General features: G+C 49.4%; 2 protein-coding genes and 1 long non-coding RNA gene across 7 annotated transcripts in view; 2 read left to right on the top strand and 1 right to left on the bottom strand.

Annotated features, from left to right (window-relative positions):
- Nucleotides 1–7449, top strand: part of LOC105476424 (small integral membrane protein 35) — a 69184-nt gene extending 61735 nt beyond the window's left edge. Inside the window, exon 6 of the mRNA XM_024791137.2 lies at nt 7297–7449. The gene's annotated coding sequence lies outside the window, so the exon portion shown is untranslated. The remainder of the gene's footprint in view (nt 1–7296) is intronic.
- LOC105476423 (interleukin 10 receptor subunit alpha) lies at nt 1672–17000 on the bottom strand. Its single transcript, XM_011732377.2, has 7 exons — nt 16851–17000; nt 14775–14895; nt 13665–13843; nt 9749–9918; nt 9010–9160; nt 7449–7570; nt 1672–4447 (listed from the first exon to the last, which is right to left on the bottom strand). Exons 1-7 carry the CDS (start codon nt 16915–16917, stop codon nt 3515–3517), a joined length of 1743 nt encoding a protein of 580 aa, XP_011730679.1. The 5' UTR covers nt 16918–17000; the 3' UTR covers nt 1672–3514.
- Nucleotides 17001–17042: 42 nt separating this feature from the next.
- The window catches only part of LOC105476422 (uncharacterized), a 34733-nt gene continuing 31954 nt past the window's right edge, over nt 17043–19821 (top strand). For all 5 annotated transcript variants that reach the window (XR_011611098.1, XR_011611099.1, XR_011611096.1 and 2 more), the window contains exons 1-2: nt 17043–17211; nt 19320–19505. This is a non-coding gene — a long non-coding RNA (uncharacterized lncRNA). The remainder of the gene's footprint in view (nt 17212–19319; nt 19506–19821) is intronic.

The raw sequence follows: 19821 nt of genomic DNA, 5'->3' as shown, positions 1-19821 counted from the left end.
AAACCTGCAAGTGTCTCATCAGCCCTAGCTGCTTGGAAGGACTCACTCAGTTTCTCCCAAGGGCCTAGTGTGAGTGGTTACAGAGCAGCCTCAAAGCAGAGGTGAACCAGCGCAAACTCCTACTCATTCCACAGAAACGGAGCAGGCACGGTCCACACCACGGGCTGCATCTTCTGACTTCCTTCTGTCCTGCAAGCTGCTCCTTGATCTGTCATATCCAACCAAACTGGCTGCAGTTCCTTGAATGCAATTCCTTTTACTCTCTGAATCTTTATATTTACACCTCAGGGGCCTTTTCCATGCGGAAGAAGCCATCGCTAACACCTCATTTCCAGGAGAAAGTGACCAACGCTACTTTTCTTTCCAGTCTTGACGAGGAGGGCTCTAGGGCAAAAGCCTGAGCAGGTCTGAAATGGTGTGATATTAGTCAAGTTCTCTGAAGATGATAGGATCAGCACTTCCTCAGAACTAGTTATTTTCTCAGAATGAATGGGTTAAGGCAAGATTGGAGATGACACAGGGCAAAAGAGGTGAGGTGTCCCCATTTACCTGCTAGGGGATCCAGGTAGGACAAAGAGAAAAGCCACCCAGTGGCTGGGCGTGGTGGCTCATGCCTGTAATCCCAGCACTTTGGGAGGCCGAGGTGGGCGGATCAAGAGGTCAGGAGATCAAGACTATCTGGGCTAACACAGTGAAACCCCATCTTTACTAAAAATACAAAAAAAAAATTAGCCGGGCGTGGTGGTGAGTGCCTGTAGTCCCAGCTACTCGGGAGGCTGAGGCAGGAGAATAGGGTGAACCCAGGAGGTGGAGCTTGTAGTGAGCCGAGAGCCGCCACTGCACTCCAGCCTGGGCGACAGAGCGAGATTCCATTGAAAAGAAAAGAAAGAAGAAAAAAGAAAAGAAAAGAAAATAAAAGAGCACACCCAGGAAGCTCAGGCCATGGGCCTGGGTTTGTTCTACCCACTGGGCTGAGCATGGGGAGAAATTCAAACCCACGTGGGGTTTTTCATGATGGAGCAGGCTGCTTCTAGAATAGAGTGCAGAAGACTTCCACACTTGGGACACACCTCCTGGGTGACGGGAGCCAGGGACAGGGCTCCGAAGACAGAGCTCCGGGGAGGTCCAGTTTGCTGTCTTCCTGGAAAGGAGGGATTTCCAGGTTCTTCTCTCCACATTGTCAGAACTCACATCCAAAACGTTGCATTGTGCTTTCCACCGTTTCCTTTTCTGTCTTCTGAAAGAGCCCCGCTGCATGCTCCTTATCGCTTTCATTTTCACCTGCTTCCAAGAAAAGCTGCCCATTTCTCTTTACAGCCTTAACAGCCAATGACAGCTATTTGCACATGGGGACCACCACATGCCTGGCACCATGTTAAACTTTTTATGTGCAATTTCATTTAAACCTCACAACATCCCCATGGGGAGTTGTCAACTCCACATGACGAGTGGGGAAATGAAAACCTGGAGGGGATAAGTAATGGGCCCAAGGTCACAATACAGGTAGCACGAGGACTCCCTGGGTCTGTCGGATTTGAGCCTGAGTCCTCGGCCCTGTTTCCTTAAAGTGACATCACACATCCCACCCATTATCACCCTCCTCATTATCAACAACCAAGTCCTCCATAAGCCACTGTGCCATCAGCAATCTGACTGGTTTCACACGATTCCTGTGATCTTGACAATTTATTGGAATAAAAACATGTATCACTCATTGACAGAGCTTTGTGTTCAAGGCACATTCATACCCATTTCCTCAGCAGAACCTCACATCCCTATGGATTAGACAAGTCAGTCATTATTTTTCAGATGAGGAAACTGAGGCTGCAAGAGGATAAGTGACTTCCCCAAGGTCACATCCCTGGGAACAGCAGAGTCAGAGCTAGAACTTCAGAGCTCCTGAGATATCCAGAATTCTTTCACTGTGCAATGCTGCCTCTCCAATAAATAAAGGAACAAAATAAATAAATAAAGCTTTCAAGGGAACCCTGAGGAATCCTCCCTCAAGCCTGTCTCCAGAGGGAGTTCAGTTGCCAGACTGGCACCTAAGAGCACTCTGGCAGAGGGGTAGGGGTCATGGCTGGATTCCCTGGGCCGGAATGTCTGTTTTCAGAATGCTCCAGAGAAAGGTAGGGCTCAGAGATGACTCTGGATGGCACGCACAGGCCTGTCCCCTCACAGCTTCCATGCCTGTGGACTGAACTGCCTTTGTTTGAAGACAGATTCCAAATGGCCTATGGGGAGGCAGGGCCCATAATGCCCCCTTCTGGGGCCGTGTCTGATACTGTCTTGGCATGACACCATGGACTCCCACTGGATCTGTTAGCCCCTGGCATGAGAAACAAGCTGGCTTGGTAGTCCATGGACAGTATCTACTTTTTCCCAGGGCCAGCTTGGCTAATACCCAGCAAACATGGAGAACCCCCTAAAGGTGGAGTCCTTATTTCACAGAAGGGGAAATTGAGGCCCTCTGACAAGTGGCTAGTCCAAAGTCACACAGCTGAACACCAAGAAGGCAGGGACCCCAGCTCAGTGCCCAGTGGCTTATCCTCTGGGTCTGTAGCTGGATATTAGCAGCAAACACAAGCACAGACCTCCAACCCTGACTCTCTGGGGCTGGCATGAGCTGGTGTCCAAGCCCAGAGGCTGCCCAAAGGGCTGAGTTATGACCAATACAAAAAACCACGGCTTCTCTGGAACTTGTCAGCAAGATGGTGCGGCAGCAGGGTGGGGATGTGAGTGGCTGGGCCACAGCCAGTGCCCCAGGGGAATGCCACTCCATTTGCTGGACAGAGGGAGATATTTGCAGATGGGCACCACAGCTACCCACCAGAGGGATGGGTTCTGAGCTGGAAGCCCCATCAGGGGTCTCAGCTCCCTTTGTCTCCCCCCGGTGAATCCATTATGATGTGTTTGAGTGTCCAGAAAATATATACCTTAAGATCTTCCAGTGACAGGCTTCCTGCCTCAGAGGCCTGATGGGGGAACCCATGTGACCACCCCAGAGATCAAACTCGGCCTCCATATCCTCCTTTTTCCCCTAAAAACCACCCCAGCAGCAAGGCCCTGAAGCTTCCATTCCCATAGCCCTTCTTCCTGCTGGAGGCCCTGATGCTTGGGTGGCCTAAGCTGGGAGGTCTGGCTCTGAGCTGACTTCAACCTGGCGGCCTCACCACAACAGAAAGCCCCATGGTTCCCCTGAGCAAATAATCCTTTATGATACAAGAAAGAGTTCCGAGGAGGGAGAAGGTCCCTGCCTTTGTCAGCTCTGCCAGAGTCTGCAGGGCCCCAGTCAACAGAACGGGTCAGTGCCCCCGACACTCTGCACTAGTTCAGTGAGTTGACCTCCTCCTGCCCCAGGCATCCTGACCAGCCCTGCAGGGCCTGACTGGGGCCGTCCCCAGTGGACTTGCAGAAAAGTGCCCAGACTGCCTTGTGCCTTACTTCGGCCTTGGTTGTCCCTCCTCCGGGTCCAGGCAGAGGAGCAGGCATGGTTAAAACCAAAAGCAGCCTCTCAGCTCGAGTCACTCGAGTGCAGGCTAGAGATGAGGGGCAGGGTGACCAGGTCTGAGTTAAAGCTGCCCAGGAGACCATCTGGGGCTGCCACACAGCCTAGAGGGGCAAGGTCATGGGCAAAGCTCCAGTCAGATGTTCCCAGGTCACTGCAGCTGCTCAAGGCCAGGAGTGACCATTCCTCAGTGGGCTGGTTCCACTGTTCAGTTGGGGCCCCCGAGGAAGCCAGAGTCATTTCTAGGGGATCCTGTTTCAAATAGCCCTTGGCCAGGGCTGATGGATGCAAGCCTGCTTCGTCATCCAGGCATCCCCTGAATTTGGGCCCAAGGCCACCTGTCAGGGGCAATTCTTCCTCCAGGCAGCCTGTCTTGGTTGCCTTCTCCTCAGCGCATCTGGTCTGCCTCAGGTAGCCCCGGAATACCACAGCAGTTGGGTCTTGTTCCGCAGGCACCTCAGGCTCTGGGGCACTGTCGTGGCCCAAGGCTGAGCCACCCTGTGTGTCCCCAGCCTGGCCCTCAGAGTTTTGAACTAGGCCAATGCCACTGTCATCCTGGCCCCTGCTGTCGCTCCCCACCTGCTGCTCCCAGGTGGGCCCAGTGCTGGGGCTCAGGCTGGGCTCCTGCAGGCAGATCCCGCTGTCCGTGCTATTGCTGCTGCCACTACTGCAGCTGTTGCCCAGCTCAGGGGGCTCTCCGTTTCCCAGCGTTCTGTCAGCCTGGGGGTGAGGGTCAGGGAGGAGGAACTGGGGCTCTTCGGTCTGCAGGGATGGTTTGGTACTGCCAAAGCCACTGTCCGTGCTGCCATGCAGGTCCGAGTTCCTCAGCTCTGGTGACACCTTCAGGAAGGCCTCCTCATCAAGCGGGTGGATGGTGTCTTGGGTCTCTGGGGAGGGACGCTGGCTGATGAAGATGAAGGCGTTGGGCTTCTTGAAGAGCTGGGGAAGAGAGGGCAGAGTGAGAGAGGCAGGAGTCACCTTCCAGCACCCATCCCAGTGCTGCCGGGGAAGGCCAGGCCCAGGAGGAGAGCTCAACGGAGGGGACTACAGTCTTAATTACACTGCAATATGTTCTGTTTTGTTTTCAAATCCAGCTTTCCTCCTAATGCTACTCCCAGTTTGGCTCAGTCCAGATACATAAGAAGCTTGTATTCTTGGGCCCAGATGGAGTAACAGGCAGAACCAGGGTCTGCTGAGCATGGTGAGAACTCTCAGGTGGCTCCATCCACAGTGCTTTTCAAACCTGAAAGCAGGCTAGACCCACCTAGAAGCGTGTTTCAATCTTTTTTGACTATGACTCAAAATCAGAAATAAGTTGCATAATGACTTGTATATATACCCGTATGTAAATAACTGAAACCAGTTTCACAAAATAATACTCATCATTATGAGCTGTGCCACAATATTTCTGCAGTTCTTATTCTTTTGTATCCTACTCTATGCCCTCCTGCCCATTTCATTTTCTAAAATTCTGGATGTGAGACACCAGATTAATTTCTCTATGCCCCCAGTCATGACTCACACGAACACGGTGGCTGCAGTGTGGGGCAGTGGCACAGGTGTGGAACTCGCAGAGAAGGGGCTGCTCTCCGTTAATTGCCAAGGGTTTTAAGGAAGTCACATAACCCCTCTGCCCTAGCCACACTGGTGTTCTTTCTGTCCCAGAACACATCAAGCACCAGACTGCCTCAGGGCCTTTGCACATGCTCTCCCTGGTGCTTGAAATGATCTCAGCACTTTATATGGCTGTGTCCTGTTCATGGTTTAGGTCTCAGTTCAGATGTCACTTCTTCAGCAAAGCCTTCCTGAATACCTTGACTAAAGCAGTACTCCTGCCACTCTCTCCACATTAACCCTGTTACTTCTTCCTAGCACTTTGTTCCTAGAATTATTTTGTTTGTTTTCTGTCTCTCACCATACACACACTCACTTACTCCACATTCCCAAAAGAACACAAACTCCTTGAGGGCAGGAACTGTCTAGTGTTGTTTACTACCCTGTCTCCAGAGTCTAGACTGAGCTGGCACACAGTAGGCCCTCCTAAGGTCTGCCGACGGACTCACTGACTCACTGTTGCACATCTGCCCTCATTTCCTTGGTACATGATGATTCAAATGCAGCTCTGATTGGTTGAGTCCCTATTCCTATCACATTGTTTGGTGATTTAGGATGTGTCCCCTAGAGCCAGACTTCATGGGTTCAAATCCCAGCTCTGACTCTTATCAGCTTTGTCACCCTGATCAAATTACTTCCCCTCTCTGTGCTTTAGCTCCTCATCTGTAACATGGAAATAATGACAGAACCTGCCTCCTTATGTTGTAGTTAATGTGTCTACAGTGCTTAGAACAAAGTGTGGTACATAGAAGGTGCTCAATAAATATATGTTGAATTGAACTTTACCCTCCAATAATTCTGTAAGAGAAGTATTATTACCTCTATTTCCTAGAGGAGAAAACTGAAGCTCAGAGAAGTTAAATGACTTGCACAAACAGTAAAGAACACATCTGGAATTCATACTCAACTGTCCTGATTTGAAATTCCTTTCTTGTCCAATAATACTTACCTTGATGAACTGTTGAAAGATTAGATCAAACAAGCTAATGAACGAGAACAAACTAATGAATGTGCCAATGCTCTGTGCATTAGAATTTATTCATGTGGTGATGACTACGCTCATCAGATGAAGGGAACTGTGTTATATTTATCCTGAAGAGAAAAAACCCTCAAGGACAAGACAGTTCTGTGATCCAAAAGTACAGAAGGGGCAGAGTACGGTGGCTCATGCCTGTAATCCTAGCACTTTGGGAGGCTGAGGTGGGCGTATCACTGGAGATCAGGGGTTCGAGACCAGCGTGGTCAACATGGGAAAACCCTGTGTCTACTAAAAACATAAAAATTAGCTAGGCATGCTGGTGGGCACCTGTAATCCCAGCTACTCGGGAGACTAAGGCAGGAGAATCATTAGAACCTGGGAGGTGGAGGCTGCAAGTGAGCTGAGATTGCGCCACTGCACTTGTCTCTCTTCTTGTTTTCCCTAGAGATCCCAGGATCCCTCTGGAGATTCCCCTTCCAGTTGTGGGGCCCCTGCCTTGCAGATGGAGCTGGGTCCTTCCCAGCTGATCCCTTGGCCATCATGCAGTAGTGCCAGCTATGGGGGCTATGGTGGGCAACCTTCTATGTGGCCTGAACTCCAGGCCAGAGACAGGCCGAGGTTTGGAAAATGCTGCCCAATCTTTGCAAGCTGAGTTTTGGAGGCTGGCTTGTCACAAATGTATCATTTGTCAGTACAATGTAGCAAGAGGACACACCCTGGGAGGGGAGGAGGGCTTGGCCTCCTCATGAGCCCCTCCCTGCCTCAGCCTGCATCCCCTCTCCACTGGCCCAGCATCCCCACCGCCCCCCAGCGTCCTCTCTCCTCTGGCCCACTCTGATAGCAACCCAAGGACCAGCACTTCTGGCCTTTCCTTCTTTCTCTGTTGTGGAATACCCATGGCCACTAGCTGTGGGAAAGTGGGCTCCATCCCTGATGCTTCCTGGTTGTGTGGTCCTGTGTGTGTAATAATCTCTCTGTGCCTCAGTTTCCTCACTTATGAAAAGGGGTTAAAACTGTGCCTCATTATCAGAGATGCAATGCACAGGGGCTAGTCCATGGCCAGCTACTAGTAGATCATACCAAAATGGCTCGTGGTCACTTGAGGTTTGTGATTCCATGTGTCTTATCTGAGCTACTGGATGGCAACATTCTTGGTACTGGGCTTCATGTTCACTTCCTCCCTCTGTCCCTACAGAGACTGATGAAGGTATCTCCCAATCACACCAGGGCTGAGAACAGAGGCGAGCTGAGGCAATGGACTGTCTGGGAGGAAAAGAGCTCCCTGCCCTCCTAGAAGCTCTGGTGTGGCTGGGAAGGATGGGGCAGTGACCTCCTTGCAAGACTCACCAGGACCCTGGGCAGCTTCTTTCGGCGCCGCACATACAGCTGGAGGGCCAGGCAGTAGGCCAGGGCTCCGGAGAGCAGCAGGACAAAGGCAAAGAAGATGATGACGTTGGTCACGGTGAAATCTGCAGGCCAAGAGAGATGTGTTTGTGGCCTGGCCCCATGGAGCATGGTGATTCTTGTCATAGGACTCTGGTCCCATGAAATCCATTGGCCACTGTCAGGAACCATTCAGTGGCCCAAGGCAACCCACAGGCCACAGCTCTAGATGAGTCTAGGTTTCTGCGAATCCCCACCTGGTCTTCCAAACCATGCCCTGAAGGATGCCCTTAGGAGATGAACTGACTGCTTCCAGCTCTCTGCACACTACTCTCATCACAGCAAACAGAACAGCGAGGCAGGATGGTACAGCAGGTAAGAGTCGAGGCTCTGGGGGCTGCTAGATCCGGGTTCAAGTCCCAGCTTCACCACTTACTAGCTGTGCAATTGTGGACAAATTACTTACTCTCTCGGAGCCACCAACCTCATAAGGCAGTTGTGAAGTACACAGCACTGACCACGTACCAATACCATGAGATTCTTTTAACTTTTATACTTATAGGAGGTAAATACTATCATCAGCCCCATTGTTACAGATTAGTATCCTGAAGCACATAGAAGTTAAGTAATTTGCCCAAAGTCATACACCTCAAAAGTAGTAAAGCTGAGATTTGAACAGAACTATTTCATGTATCAGTGAAAGAATGTATGAAAAACTCTTAAGGCTGCCTGATACCCACTTAGTGCCTTACTCTGCATTGAGACTTAAATGACACTGAGCTGTTGAGTGTCCTTCATCAACTGAAATTTGTTGCAGATCTAGCAGGAGTCACTTTCGTCTTTGCCAGACCCTGCCCACACTGGACGGGGCCCTCCCAGAGCACTTACTGTTGGCCTGATTCACTGGGCGCTGGACATCTCATCAGCTGTCCAGAGAGAGTTGCTTGTTACAGTCTCCTCTGTGCACACTGTATCTCCCCAGCCGGGACGCGAGATCCTCCTAGGCAGGACCTTGGCCTCCACGTCCTCTATTCTCTCCCTCCCCCCATAGCCCCGGCACCTGACTGACAGCCTGGAGCAGGATTTGCTGACGTTAGCAGCTCTGATGAGGAGCGGAGCAGAGTAGGGGAAGTAAGGAGAAGCCCTTTGTATCCCTGGCTCTGAGGAAGAACAGCAGAAGACCTTAACAACAGGAACTAGCACAGCTGACTGACGACGGCCTGGGGGAGGGGGATGTTGTTGGGAAACATCACTGTGCTCCAGTGGGAGGACCCTAGATCACAAGAGACCTGGTTCTGCCACCAAGTCCTAGCTGTGCAACCCTAGGAAGCTGCTAATACTGAGTCTCAGTTCCCTCATCTCTAAAACGAGGACAGTAGGACCTCTCTCCTATTAAGGATGCAGAGCTATATGAAGCAGCACCTAACACAGTGGCTGGCACCAGCTTCCCGGGTGCACGCATTTTGGATTGCACCAGGCCCTCCCAGTCTCCCTCCCCATGCTGAGAGCAGCCCGGCTGACTCACACTGCCTGGTGAGGGAGACGCACTCCTCTTTAGACCACATCCCCTTGTTAGTTCGGGAAGTGACAGATGGTTTCACCTGGACACAGAACTCTCCCACTTCTCCAGAGGTTAGGAGGCTGAAGTTTTCATGTTTTACTTTCTTGTGTGTGAACTGGAACAAAAATGATAGCAATTAACAAAATCATTTTATTTCATGGCACACAGACACTGAGAGCTGGCGGGCCTTTAGAGGTGATTTCAGCCAAACCCCTTCAGTATCCTTTGTGTAAGATAACAACCCTCACAATTACCAAGGCAGCACATGATCTCTGTAATGACCACAATTTTATTTTGTATTTTAAAAGAAAAAGCAGTGTTTGATAGATGCTGAAGATCTTCTCAGAAGGGGCTGAAATCAGCTGTGGTGAAGAGGAAAGAGGGTGGATTTTGTAGATGCCAGCTCTCCCATACCAGGGGTGCCTTCTGTTAGGTTACATAGCCTCTCAGAGCCATATTGCTTCATCTAGAAAGGCTCTGGGGTGCCCAATTGCCCTAGTAGGCAATGCCTTTGAGGAGCATCTCACAAGAGCATAGCTCTGAGGGCTGAGGTGGGTTCTGCTCCCTCCTCTGCTCACCTACCATCCCAGACCCTCCCTTTAGTCCACAAGCAAAGTTCCCAATGGCACACAAGGGTGCTTCCAGCCCAGGGGACAGGGAAGCCAAGGGAGCTCTGGTTCTGGGGCCTTGGGGAACTCCATACCGTAAAGTTTCCCGGCACCTTGCGAATGGCAATCTCATACTCTCGGAAGTGACTGAAGATGCTTTCATATGTGTCATTTGCAGGAGCCATCTTGGGCCTGGGGGGCTGAATCTTCCCAAGGATGAAGCCATTGTGGATCTCTAGCTTCACACTGCCAACTGTCAGAGTCACTAAATGGAGTGGAGTGGGGGGGGCAAAACCATGAGACCTGAGGGCTGAGGAAGGCTTGGGTGTCCCCCCACAGACTTTGCCTCCAGAATTAAGCTTAATTAAAACCTAGGCCACAGGTTTGTCAATGTGGCAGAATGTAAGGGCATCTTGGGGAGCACATTAAAAATACATATACCCTAAACTCAGATGCATCAACCAATGGAATATGATGGAGAGCCCAGAGATAAACTCACAGTTGATTTTCAACAAAGGGGCCAAGAACACACAATGGGAAAAGAACAGTCTCTTCAATAAATGGTGTTGGGAAAACTGTATATTCACAAACAGAACAATGAGAATAGATCTTTGTCTCACCCCTTACATAAGAATCAACTCAAAATGGATTAAAGACAAATGTAACACCTGAAACTATAAAAACCACTAGAAGAAAACCTGGAGCAAAGTTCTAAGACATTGGTCTGGGCAAAGATTTCTTGGATACGATCCCTAAAGCACAGGCAACAAAAGCAAAAATAGACAAATGGGATGGCATCACACTAAAGAGCTTCTGCACAGCAAAAGAAACAATTACTAGAGTGAAGAGACAATCTATGAATGGGTGGAAAATATTTACAAATGTACATTGAATAAGGGGTTAATATCCAAAATATACAAGGAACTCAGACTACTCAATAACAAGAAAACAAATAAACCTGTTTTTAAAATGGGCGAAGGACTTGAATAGACATTTAAAAGAAGACATACAAATGGCCAACAGATACATGAAAAAATGGCCAACATCTCTAATCATCAGAGAAATGCAAATTAAAACCACAATGAGATACCACTTCACACCTGTTAGATTGGCTATTCTCCAAAAGATGGAAGTAACAAGTGTTGGCAAGGATGTGGTGAAAAGGGAAACCCTTGCATGTCGCTGGTGGTGAATTTCTCAGCCATTGTGGAAAACAGTATGGATATTCCTCAAAAATCTAAAAATAGAACTACCATGTGATCCAGCAATTCTCACTACTGGGTATATATTACTTAATTAAGAATTAAGTAATAGAGTGCTTGGAATTTTCTTTAAAATGCTAACGTAAATTTCATGGGGGGATATTGATGACCCTCCCTACCACCAATTACTTTAAAATTGGCCTAGTGTTTGCATTTACTAAAGATATTGAAATTAGTGTATTGAAGAGATACCTGTATCCCCGTTCACTGCAGCATTATTCATGACAGCCAAGATATGGAAATGCCCACCAACAGATGAATGAGTTTTTAAAATGTGGTATGTGTATACAACAGAATCCTGTTCAGCTTTGAAAAACAGGAAACTGAGGCCTGGCCCAGTGGCTCACGCCTGTAATCCTAGCACTTTGGGAGGCTGAGGCGGGTGGATCATTTGAGGTCAGGAGTCTGAGACCAGCCTGGCCAACATGGTGAAACCTCATCTCTACTAAATATACAAAAGTTAACCAGGCGTGGTGGCATGTGCCTGTAATCCCAGCTACTCAGGAGGCTGAGGCAGGAGAATCTCTTGAACTCGGAAGGTGGAGGTTGAAGTGAGATGAGATCAAGCCATTTCACTCCAGCCTGGGTGACAGAGCAAGACTTTGTCTCAAATTGAAAAAAAAGGAAACTGTCATTTGGGAAAACACAGATGGACCTAGAGGACATCATTAGCGAAATAAGCCAGGTGCAAAGAGATAAATACCATAAGATCTCACTTAGGTATAGAATCTAAGTAGAATTATTTTAGAATTCGATTCCTAGAAGTAGAGAGTAGAAGGGGTTACTAGAGGCTGGAAGGAGGCAGGTGGGGGGACGTGAATAGGGAACAAGGAGAGGGGTACCAAGTTACAGTGAGACAGGAGGAATAAGTTCTGGTGCCTATTGCATGGCAAGGTGAATGCAGTAATAATAATGGACTGTATATTTCAAAATAGCTAAAAGATAACATTTTAAATGTTTCTGGCACAAAGAAATGCTAACTATTTGAGGTGATAGATATTCTAATTACCTTGATTTGATCATTCCACAAGGTATATATGTATTATGTATACATAACACTGTACCTCATAAAAATGCAGAATTATTACTTGTCAATTAAAAATAAAACAAAAACTTTTTTTATAAAATGTTTTCAATACTTTACTGTTTTGTTTTTGTTTATTTGTTTGTTTTTTTGAGACAGAGTCTCCCTCTGTTGCCCAGACTGGAGAGCAATGGCTTGATCTTGGCTCACTGCAGCCTCTGCCTCCTAGGTTCAAGTGATTCTCCTGCCTCAGCCTCCCTGAGTAGCTGAGACTACAGGTGCATGCCACCAGGCCCTGTTCATTTTTGTATTTTTAGTAGAGATGGGGTTTCACCTTGTCAGCCAGACTGGTCTTGAACTCCTGACTGCAGGTGATCTGCCCACCTCGGCCTCCCAAAGTGCTGGGATTACAGGCGTGAGTCACCGTGCCCAGCCCAACACTTTACTGTTAAGCATAATATTTACGGTAGGTGTGTGTAGATAGATACCTTTCTACAGGTTAGGACATTTTCTTTCTACTTTAACTTTGCTGAGTTTCTCTTTAAATGTCGTTTTCTTTTCTGAATAGTTAATGTGATAAATTGCATTGATTACATTTTTATGTAGAAATTTCGGATAGACACAAAAGTAGAAGAGAATATAATGATTTCCAAAGTCCCAGCTTTAGTAATTGCAAATGCTAGGCCAATTTTAAAGTAATTAGTGGTGGGGGAGGGTCATCAATATCCCCACATGAAATTTACTTTAGCATTTTAAAGAAAATCCCAAGCACTGTATTAGTTAATTCTTAATTACTTAAGTATGTATCTCACACATATCACACCTTTGTAAATATAACTACCATGCTGTTATCACCTATAACAAACAAATACCTAGTAATATGCCCTAAAAACCATTTCATATACAAATATGGCCAGTTCCTCAAAAACGTCTTTTTATAATTGCCTTGCTCAAATCAGAATACAAAGAAGAACCAAACATTAAAAAAAAAAAATACAGATGCCGTGGGCCCATTCAAGACACAGTTAGCTTGGATTTCTGAGCCTGGGCCCTGGAAATAGGTATTTGAAACACCCTTGCTGGGAAATGTTTCTGCACCAGCTGAGCAGTGCCCGGTGAGCAGGCACTGGGGAGCTAATGACCTCCCAGACCATCGGCTCTAACTCTGAATCCTACAGCAAGGTCTCTGTGCACACAAAACTTTCTTAATCCCAACTGGTGGGATGCAAAATCCCATTGAGTTGGGGGCTTATCCTTTCTTCTTACCTCTCCAGAAAGGGATCCGTAACTTCTCTTTAGTAGCACTTCCCATTTCAAAGGGATGACCCCTGGGTGTTCACCCCTAAAGAAGCGGGTGGCTCACCCGAATTCTGCCTACTGCTTGCTGCCCTATGCTGAGTGTTCATGGATTCGCTTCCTCTCCCTGAACCCTCCCTCAAAAAACAAGTTCACAGGCCTGGACCTGGTGACTCAGCTGCCCCAATCCACCCCAAGACCTCTCTTCTGTAGGATAAAAAACTCCAGTTCCCTTTTAAATCTTAAACAACTTGGGCTCTATTTTATCTAACGTCCTCCAAAGTTCTGCCTTATTTGGGCAACTAGTCCTCCAGCCAGGGAGCCTGGCTGGCGTGGTAAGCTATGGTAATAGACAGAAAAGCTCTAGACTAGAGTTCCTGGCTGGAAGGGACTTGAGAGACATGTTCTAAATCAAGGGAGGAAAAGCACCTTCATCCAAAGAGAAGCGGGTGTTGGTGACGGTCCAGTTGGAGTGCCGGCTGCCGTCCACAGCACGCACTCTGGCCCGGTAGCCATTGCTGTGGTACAGGTCCAAGGTCACCGCGGTAAGGTCATAGGACAGGGCCTGGCTACAGTTGGAGATGGAGTTCCAGCGCCCTGTTCCATACCTGAAGAGATACGAGGTTAGGCACTGGAAAGGAGCTTGTGCTCAATCCTACCTCCTTTAAGGGAGATGCAAGAGGCCAGGAAGAGAGCTCCCACAGTGGGAGAAACTGGGGCAGCCCTCAGGCTATATCCTCTAGTCCACGGCAGCTCATTGTGAGGGGTCTCCCTTGGTCCTGGGACCCTGTACCAATTTCCATGTGGTCTAGAAGATTTTTAGACAGGAATACGAGTAGTCCCAGCTCTTCCAGAAAGCCTTGCTAGCTCCTATAGCACAGCCCAGTCTCTCCCTTCTCATTGTGTTTGCAGTCATTAGGGTTCCCCTGTTGTCTGGCTATACTGTGGATGCTTCTCCTGCTTTTCCAGTAAGACAGAAAAGCCTTGGAGGCCAGAGGTGGTGGCTCATGTCTATAATCCCAGCACTTTGGGAGGCTGAGGTGGGCGGATCCCCTGAGGTCAGGAGTTTGAGACCAGCCTGGCCAACATGGTGAAATGCCGTCTCTACTAAAAATGCAAACATTAGCCAGGCATGGTGGTAGGCTCCTGTAATCCCAGCTACTAGGGATGCTGAAGTGGGAGAATTGCTTGAACCCAGGAGGCAGAGGCTGCAGTGAGCTGAGATTGCATCACTGCACCCCAGCCTGGGGGACAGAGCGAGAAGCTGTCTTAAAACAAAACAAAAGAAAAAAAAGAAAAGCCTTGGTGCAAAGGCTTTTCTTACTCTGGAGTGAGCAAAGGCTCTGGCCTTTTCACCTAGAGCTCCGGCATATTGCTCAACACAGGAGTCTCAATCAGTACTTGCCATCTGCTGGCTTTGTGTCAGGGGCCCTCAGGCACTCACTTCATTAACAAGGCAGGTATCTTCCCATACTAGGGGAGTGTGGGACTAGGCAGGGATTCACTCTTCCCTCCCCTTCCCTCTTCCCCTTTCCTCACCTCAGGAGTGCCACTTCATAGCAGGTACTTTCAGACTGATTTGGGATGGGTGTCCAGTGGAGGATGTGGTGGAAAAATTCTGCTTCAAACCACACAGATGGCGGGCTGGGCAGCTCTGTCCCTGGGGAGAAGAATGTCAGTTCCACAGCTGGGAGGACCCAGCCCCCAAGGATGAGGAGGAGGCTGGGGATGGTGGCAAGCAATATAACAGCTACCATTTCTTGAGTGCTTTACTATGAGCTGAGTGCTGGGCTAAGTACTTTACATATGTTCCATTTAATTAGCACAGTAGCCCTACACAGCAGGCATGGATGACCCCAATTTTATCAAAGAAGAAAGGCAGGTTCAGAGAGGTTGTGACTCACCCGAGGCCAGTAGAGCCAGTAAGGGGCAGAGTGGGCATATGAATCCAGATATATCTGATTCTAGAGCTAATGTGTCTCCCTAAATCACTGTCCTGTGCTGTCTGTGATCAGAAGCTGCAGTAGAGGCTGAGAACAGCCAAGCTGAGTCTGATGCCTCCCAGGGAAGAAGGCAGAGGCCGAGGGCTAAGCAAGTTGGCAATAAGCTCTCAGATGTGTTAGTCGCTGGCTCTGCCCCATCCCTGTCTCTGCTCTAGCACTATTCCTAGGCTTGACCCCATCCCCACACCTGGTCCCCAACTTGGCTTGGCCCAGGCTCCAGCTCAAAGCCATCTCATTAAGTACACAGACAGCCTGCTTGCTGACATCTGCCTGCTTCTCTTCACAGGTCTCCTGGGCTCCCCAAGCTAAGTGCTTGCCTCATTCCCTAGTTTCTAGAAGGGCTTTGCCTGTAGCCAGATGCCCAATCCCTGGCTGGGCAAGGACAGATGGAATAAGTCAGCTCTGGCTCTACACATGACTGAGGACATCCCCACAAGAGCTGGCACCCGTAGCTCCCAGGCAAGATACTCAATACCAATTCCTAGCTCCACTCTCCCTTTACCCCTAGTACACACCATTCACCATGGGAAACACTGCTGAACCCATTGTCTTCTTTGTAAGAATGCAACAAACATTTCTACTTTAAGAGTCTTGCTGATCAAGCAGACAGAAGTATGTGCAAGGCCAATGGCTGGTTGATTCCCCTTCTCTCCTCCTTGACCCCTAAGTTCTCTCCATTTGACAGCGACTCTGCTCCGCTCCCTAGTTTTCTAACTTCTCGACATCTCTCTAATCATGCACCTGTTTTTTATTTATTTTTTCGGGGATGCTGTCATCTGTCTCTTGCTTTCTTTCTTATACCGTCTTTGATCTTCGCGTCAGTGCCTTGATTTCGAAACATTAGACAGAAAGTGAAAAACGCAGGGAGTCTTTGTGGTGTTTGGGCTGCACGTCCCCGACTCAGCTCTCGATCACGTGAATGGCTGACTGCATGTTTTACTTTGTATTTTGGTGTCATGAAGAAGCAGTTTCGGTCATTGCTCTCTGTCTCTGCTCTTGGTCCCTCCAACTCCGGGCTCTCTCATTCTCTCTCTGGGGTTTACTTTTCTTAGTGGCAGAAACTTGGCCAGAGAACTGCCTGGGTTAGGAGCCTGAACTAAGGGAAGAGGGAGGCAGGTGGCAGCGGGAGTGAGTTGGGGGCTACAGGTGGAGCACGGGGGATCAGATCGGGGAGATCAGGGAGGGATGAAGGTGAGATGGGAGGAGGACAGAAAGCGGTTAGTTGAAGGACTAGGAGAAGGGAGAGTCAAAAGATCAAAATTATTCCCCAAGGGGACAAGAAGTCCCGTCATTTGAACCTAAACAGCAAAAAACCTAGATCTAAACTTAAGGCTCATGGAGAAGTGGGTGGATGATGAGGTTTGCGGGGTGGGGGTTTGGCCTTGCACATACTTCTCTATCCTTCCCAATCCGTCAGTTCCTGTCAGCCTCAGCCTCTTCCACTTCCACAACAGGTAAGCCTGAGATTCAGGTTTGCCAGAGTAAGGGAGCCCGGCCCGGCACCCGTCTCCCCAGAGGGCCAGCCAGCCAGGGCTCTCCACTGGATGGAGAACTTTAACGGAGCGGGCGCGGAGAGGGCAGGGCAGGGAAAGGCCGCGTCCCAGAGCCTTACCATGAGCGTCTGAGCCAAGACGGCGACTGAGGAACGCCGCCAGCAGCACTACGAGGCGCGGGAGCATCCTGGGCACGCCGCATCGTCCGGGGCCGGAGCCGAGCCTGCCTGCGCGCCTCCAGCGACCCTTAGGCTGGGACTGACAGCTGCGCCGTCCTCTCGGCCCGCGCCCAGCCGGGCTGACGTCCGCGGGGCGTTGCCTACAGACGCCCCGCCCCCGAGGCCGTGGATGGGGAACCACGTCCCACAGGTAGCCCGCCTGGGGCAAACCCGAGACTGTCCCGGGGCGGAAGCGGGCTCCGGCCACCCCTCCTTTCCCTTGCCCCTGGGCCTCCAGTGCCTTCGGGTCAAAGTGGTACAGGTAGCCCTGCAGGCCGTGCGTGCGTGCGTGTGTGTGTGTGTGTGTGTGTGTGTGTGTGTGTGTGCAAGTGTTGGGGGGCAGGTGGCCAGGCTCAGCCTCGCCCCTGAGTGCGGAAGGTCGGGTGAGGGCGTCCGACCCGCTTTTACTGGGCGTGCCACGGCTTGGCGTTGAAGATGTGGCCGCGGCCGCTCCAAATGGGGAGGAGGTAGTTGCAGGCGCTTGAGGGCAAGGGCGCCAGGACGGGGCTTTGGGTCTTGGCGTTGCCCCAGGGCCTCCGTGTGGGGGTCTGAGGACACCGATGAATGAGTACTGCGTAGTCACCTACTTAATTGTTGGAGGGGGGTCTACGACTAAGCAGTTTATGCAGACCTGCCCCCAAAGTCCCAGGAAACTGAGAGGCCCAAGAAAGAGGCTTTTAACCAGCAGCTTAATAGCTGAGCCTCAAACCGCGATTTTTTTTTTTTTTTTTAGACAGAGTCTCGCTCTGTTGTTGCCCAAGGTGGAATGCAGTGGCACAATCTCGGCTCACTGCAACCTTCGCCTCCCAGGTTCAAGCGATTCTCCTGCGTCAGCCTTCCGAATAGCTGGGATTACAGGCATGCGCCACCACGCCTGGGCTAATTTTTGTATTTTTAGTAGAGACGGGATTTCACCATGTTGGCCAGGCTGGTCTCGAACTCCTGACCTCAGGTGATCCACCCGCCTCGGCCCCCCAAAGTGCTGGGATTACAGGCGTGAGCCACCGCGCCTGGCCTTAAACCGTGTTTTAAACTTAGTTTTTCTTCTTTCCTTTTTTCTCTCCCCTCCTGGGCCTCAAGATATCACTTTGAGATAAACTGTGTGTATGTTACCTCTCATCTTAAAATACAGCCTCAGGATGTGCTGTGAACATCCACTCCCTTTCCTGTCCCATACTGTACTCCTGTGCCTTATGCACGGTTATTTACCTACGTGCTTGTTAGGCACACGCTATGCTCTTTTCTGGTCATATATTTCCTTAGATGCCTCAGGTGATGCATCCTGATAGGGACAAGGCACCTCCGGAATTCTCTCTCCAGCAAAAGCTTACTTCCGGAATTGAACCTACACCCTGCTAAAGAGTAACTAATTTATAACCTGGCAGGATCCACGATTGCACCAGCCCCTCCACCAATTAAGACCATAATTAAAGAGGACCACCCGAACAAGTCATGCTACCTGGCACCTCCTAACCTCACCCTTGCCTTTTCTACATTTCAGATCCTTAAAAAACCCCTGTGCTCCCCCCGTGAATTGAAGAGTGGAATTGTTTGCTGCTCTTCCCCTGCTAGCATGGCAGCTAGCAGATTTTCCTTTATTATCCATTCTTTCTACAAGCAGCAAGCAGCCAGACCCTTTTGCAGGAACTGACACATCCAGTTCCTTAGAAAAAAAACATTTTGTAAGGACATAAACAGAAGCCACGTTTGTGTCTCCACGCTTCACTCCCAGGCCCAGGGCAAACAGACCATAGGGGAAGGGTGATTCAGAAAAGATGTGTAGGACAGTTGAAGTATGGTAACATCAAAGTTATTTGACCTAAGGGCCAGATTTACAGTAAGTGCTTGCACTTACACAAGGAGCACTTGATAAGCTGAGAATCTCAGAGGCCTTCTGGGAGACTCAGAAGCCAACATGGCCAAAACTGTGGATTAGCATCCAACATGGAGTTGCTTTAGCCTCCATAAGGACTTCTCCCAGCCTCTTTTGGGTTTCCCTCGCCCGCTTGAAATCTGATATTCAGACCAATTTTTGTGTTGGGTAATAGCACTACTGGAGTGCTGGGTAACACCTCAGCCCATCCTCAGTCTCTCATACCTCTGTGTCACTTGGCTCATCTGAGGCCATCTCCAGATGAACCAAAGATGTGAGGATATGGGAGACAGACTGTCCATCACTTTTTCTTGGAGGCTGACCCCTGCTTCAAAGAGTGTGTGTGCATGCACTTGCAGTCATATGATTTGCAGTGGCCAGTCTGTGGATTTGGATTTCATTGTGGTGTGGAGCACGTGTCTGTAAGTCTGTTTGTCAAGTGCATATGCATGCTTGGGACTGTGTGTGCATCCCTGGAACTCTGCCCTTTTTCTCAGAGAAACCAAAGAAGAGGGACTCAGGACATTTCTGACCAGCAACGCCCCCCTCCAGGTCTGATGCCCCACCCACACGGCCACACCCCACCCTGCCTGTATTGTAGTTTGTACCTTCATTTGGTAGTTCTTGTTCCTGAGCTCTTGTCCTGTGTTCAAGAGGAATGAGGATTCGCTGACAGTTGAAAGGTAAGGATGGGCAGAGAATAATTTTATTGAGTGATGGACCAGCTCTCAGCAGAGAGGAGATGGGGAGGGGGGTGGTTCCCCACCCTCAAAGTTGGGTGTTTTTTTTTTTTCTCATTGTGGCTGGGTCCAGGGCTTTTTCTGGACTGAGAATAGGGAGTGCATGCTGATTGGTTTGTGAGTATGCAAAAAAGGTTAAAGTGAAGACACCACTCAAAGGTAAGCACAACAGTGTAGAAAACCAGTTAGGAAAGGGTAGGTGTATGTAAAATAGGTGAAGGGTGGGGATCAGTCAGAGAAAAATGTGCCAAATGGGAAG

The sequence above is a fragment of the Macaca nemestrina genome, chromosome 12 (genome assembly GCF_043159975.1).
Source record: "Macaca nemestrina isolate mMacNem1 chromosome 12, mMacNem.hap1, whole genome shotgun sequence".
NCBI classification, from domain to species: domain Eukaryota; kingdom Metazoa; phylum Chordata; class Mammalia; order Primates; family Cercopithecidae; genus Macaca; species Macaca nemestrina.
Note: the sequence above shows the minus strand (reverse complement) of the source record. Positions and strands in the feature narration are given on the sequence as shown.

Bases quoted from the DNA above. Each gene is read 5' to 3' on its own strand.
- LOC105476423 (XM_011732377.2), bottom strand. From the start codon at position 16,917: ATGCTCCCGCGCCTCGTAGTGCTGCTGGCGGCGTTCCTCAGTCGCCGT. The intron at 9,919-13,664 runs GTGCTTTTCCTC...CACTCCATTTAG, and splicing joins CCGCTTCTCTTTGGATGAAG to TGACTCTGACAGTTGGCAGT. The intron at 4,448-7,448 runs GTGAGTCTTGCA...TCTCTTCCCCAG, and splicing joins AGAAGCTGCCCAGGGTCCTG to CTCTTCAAGAAGCCCAACGC.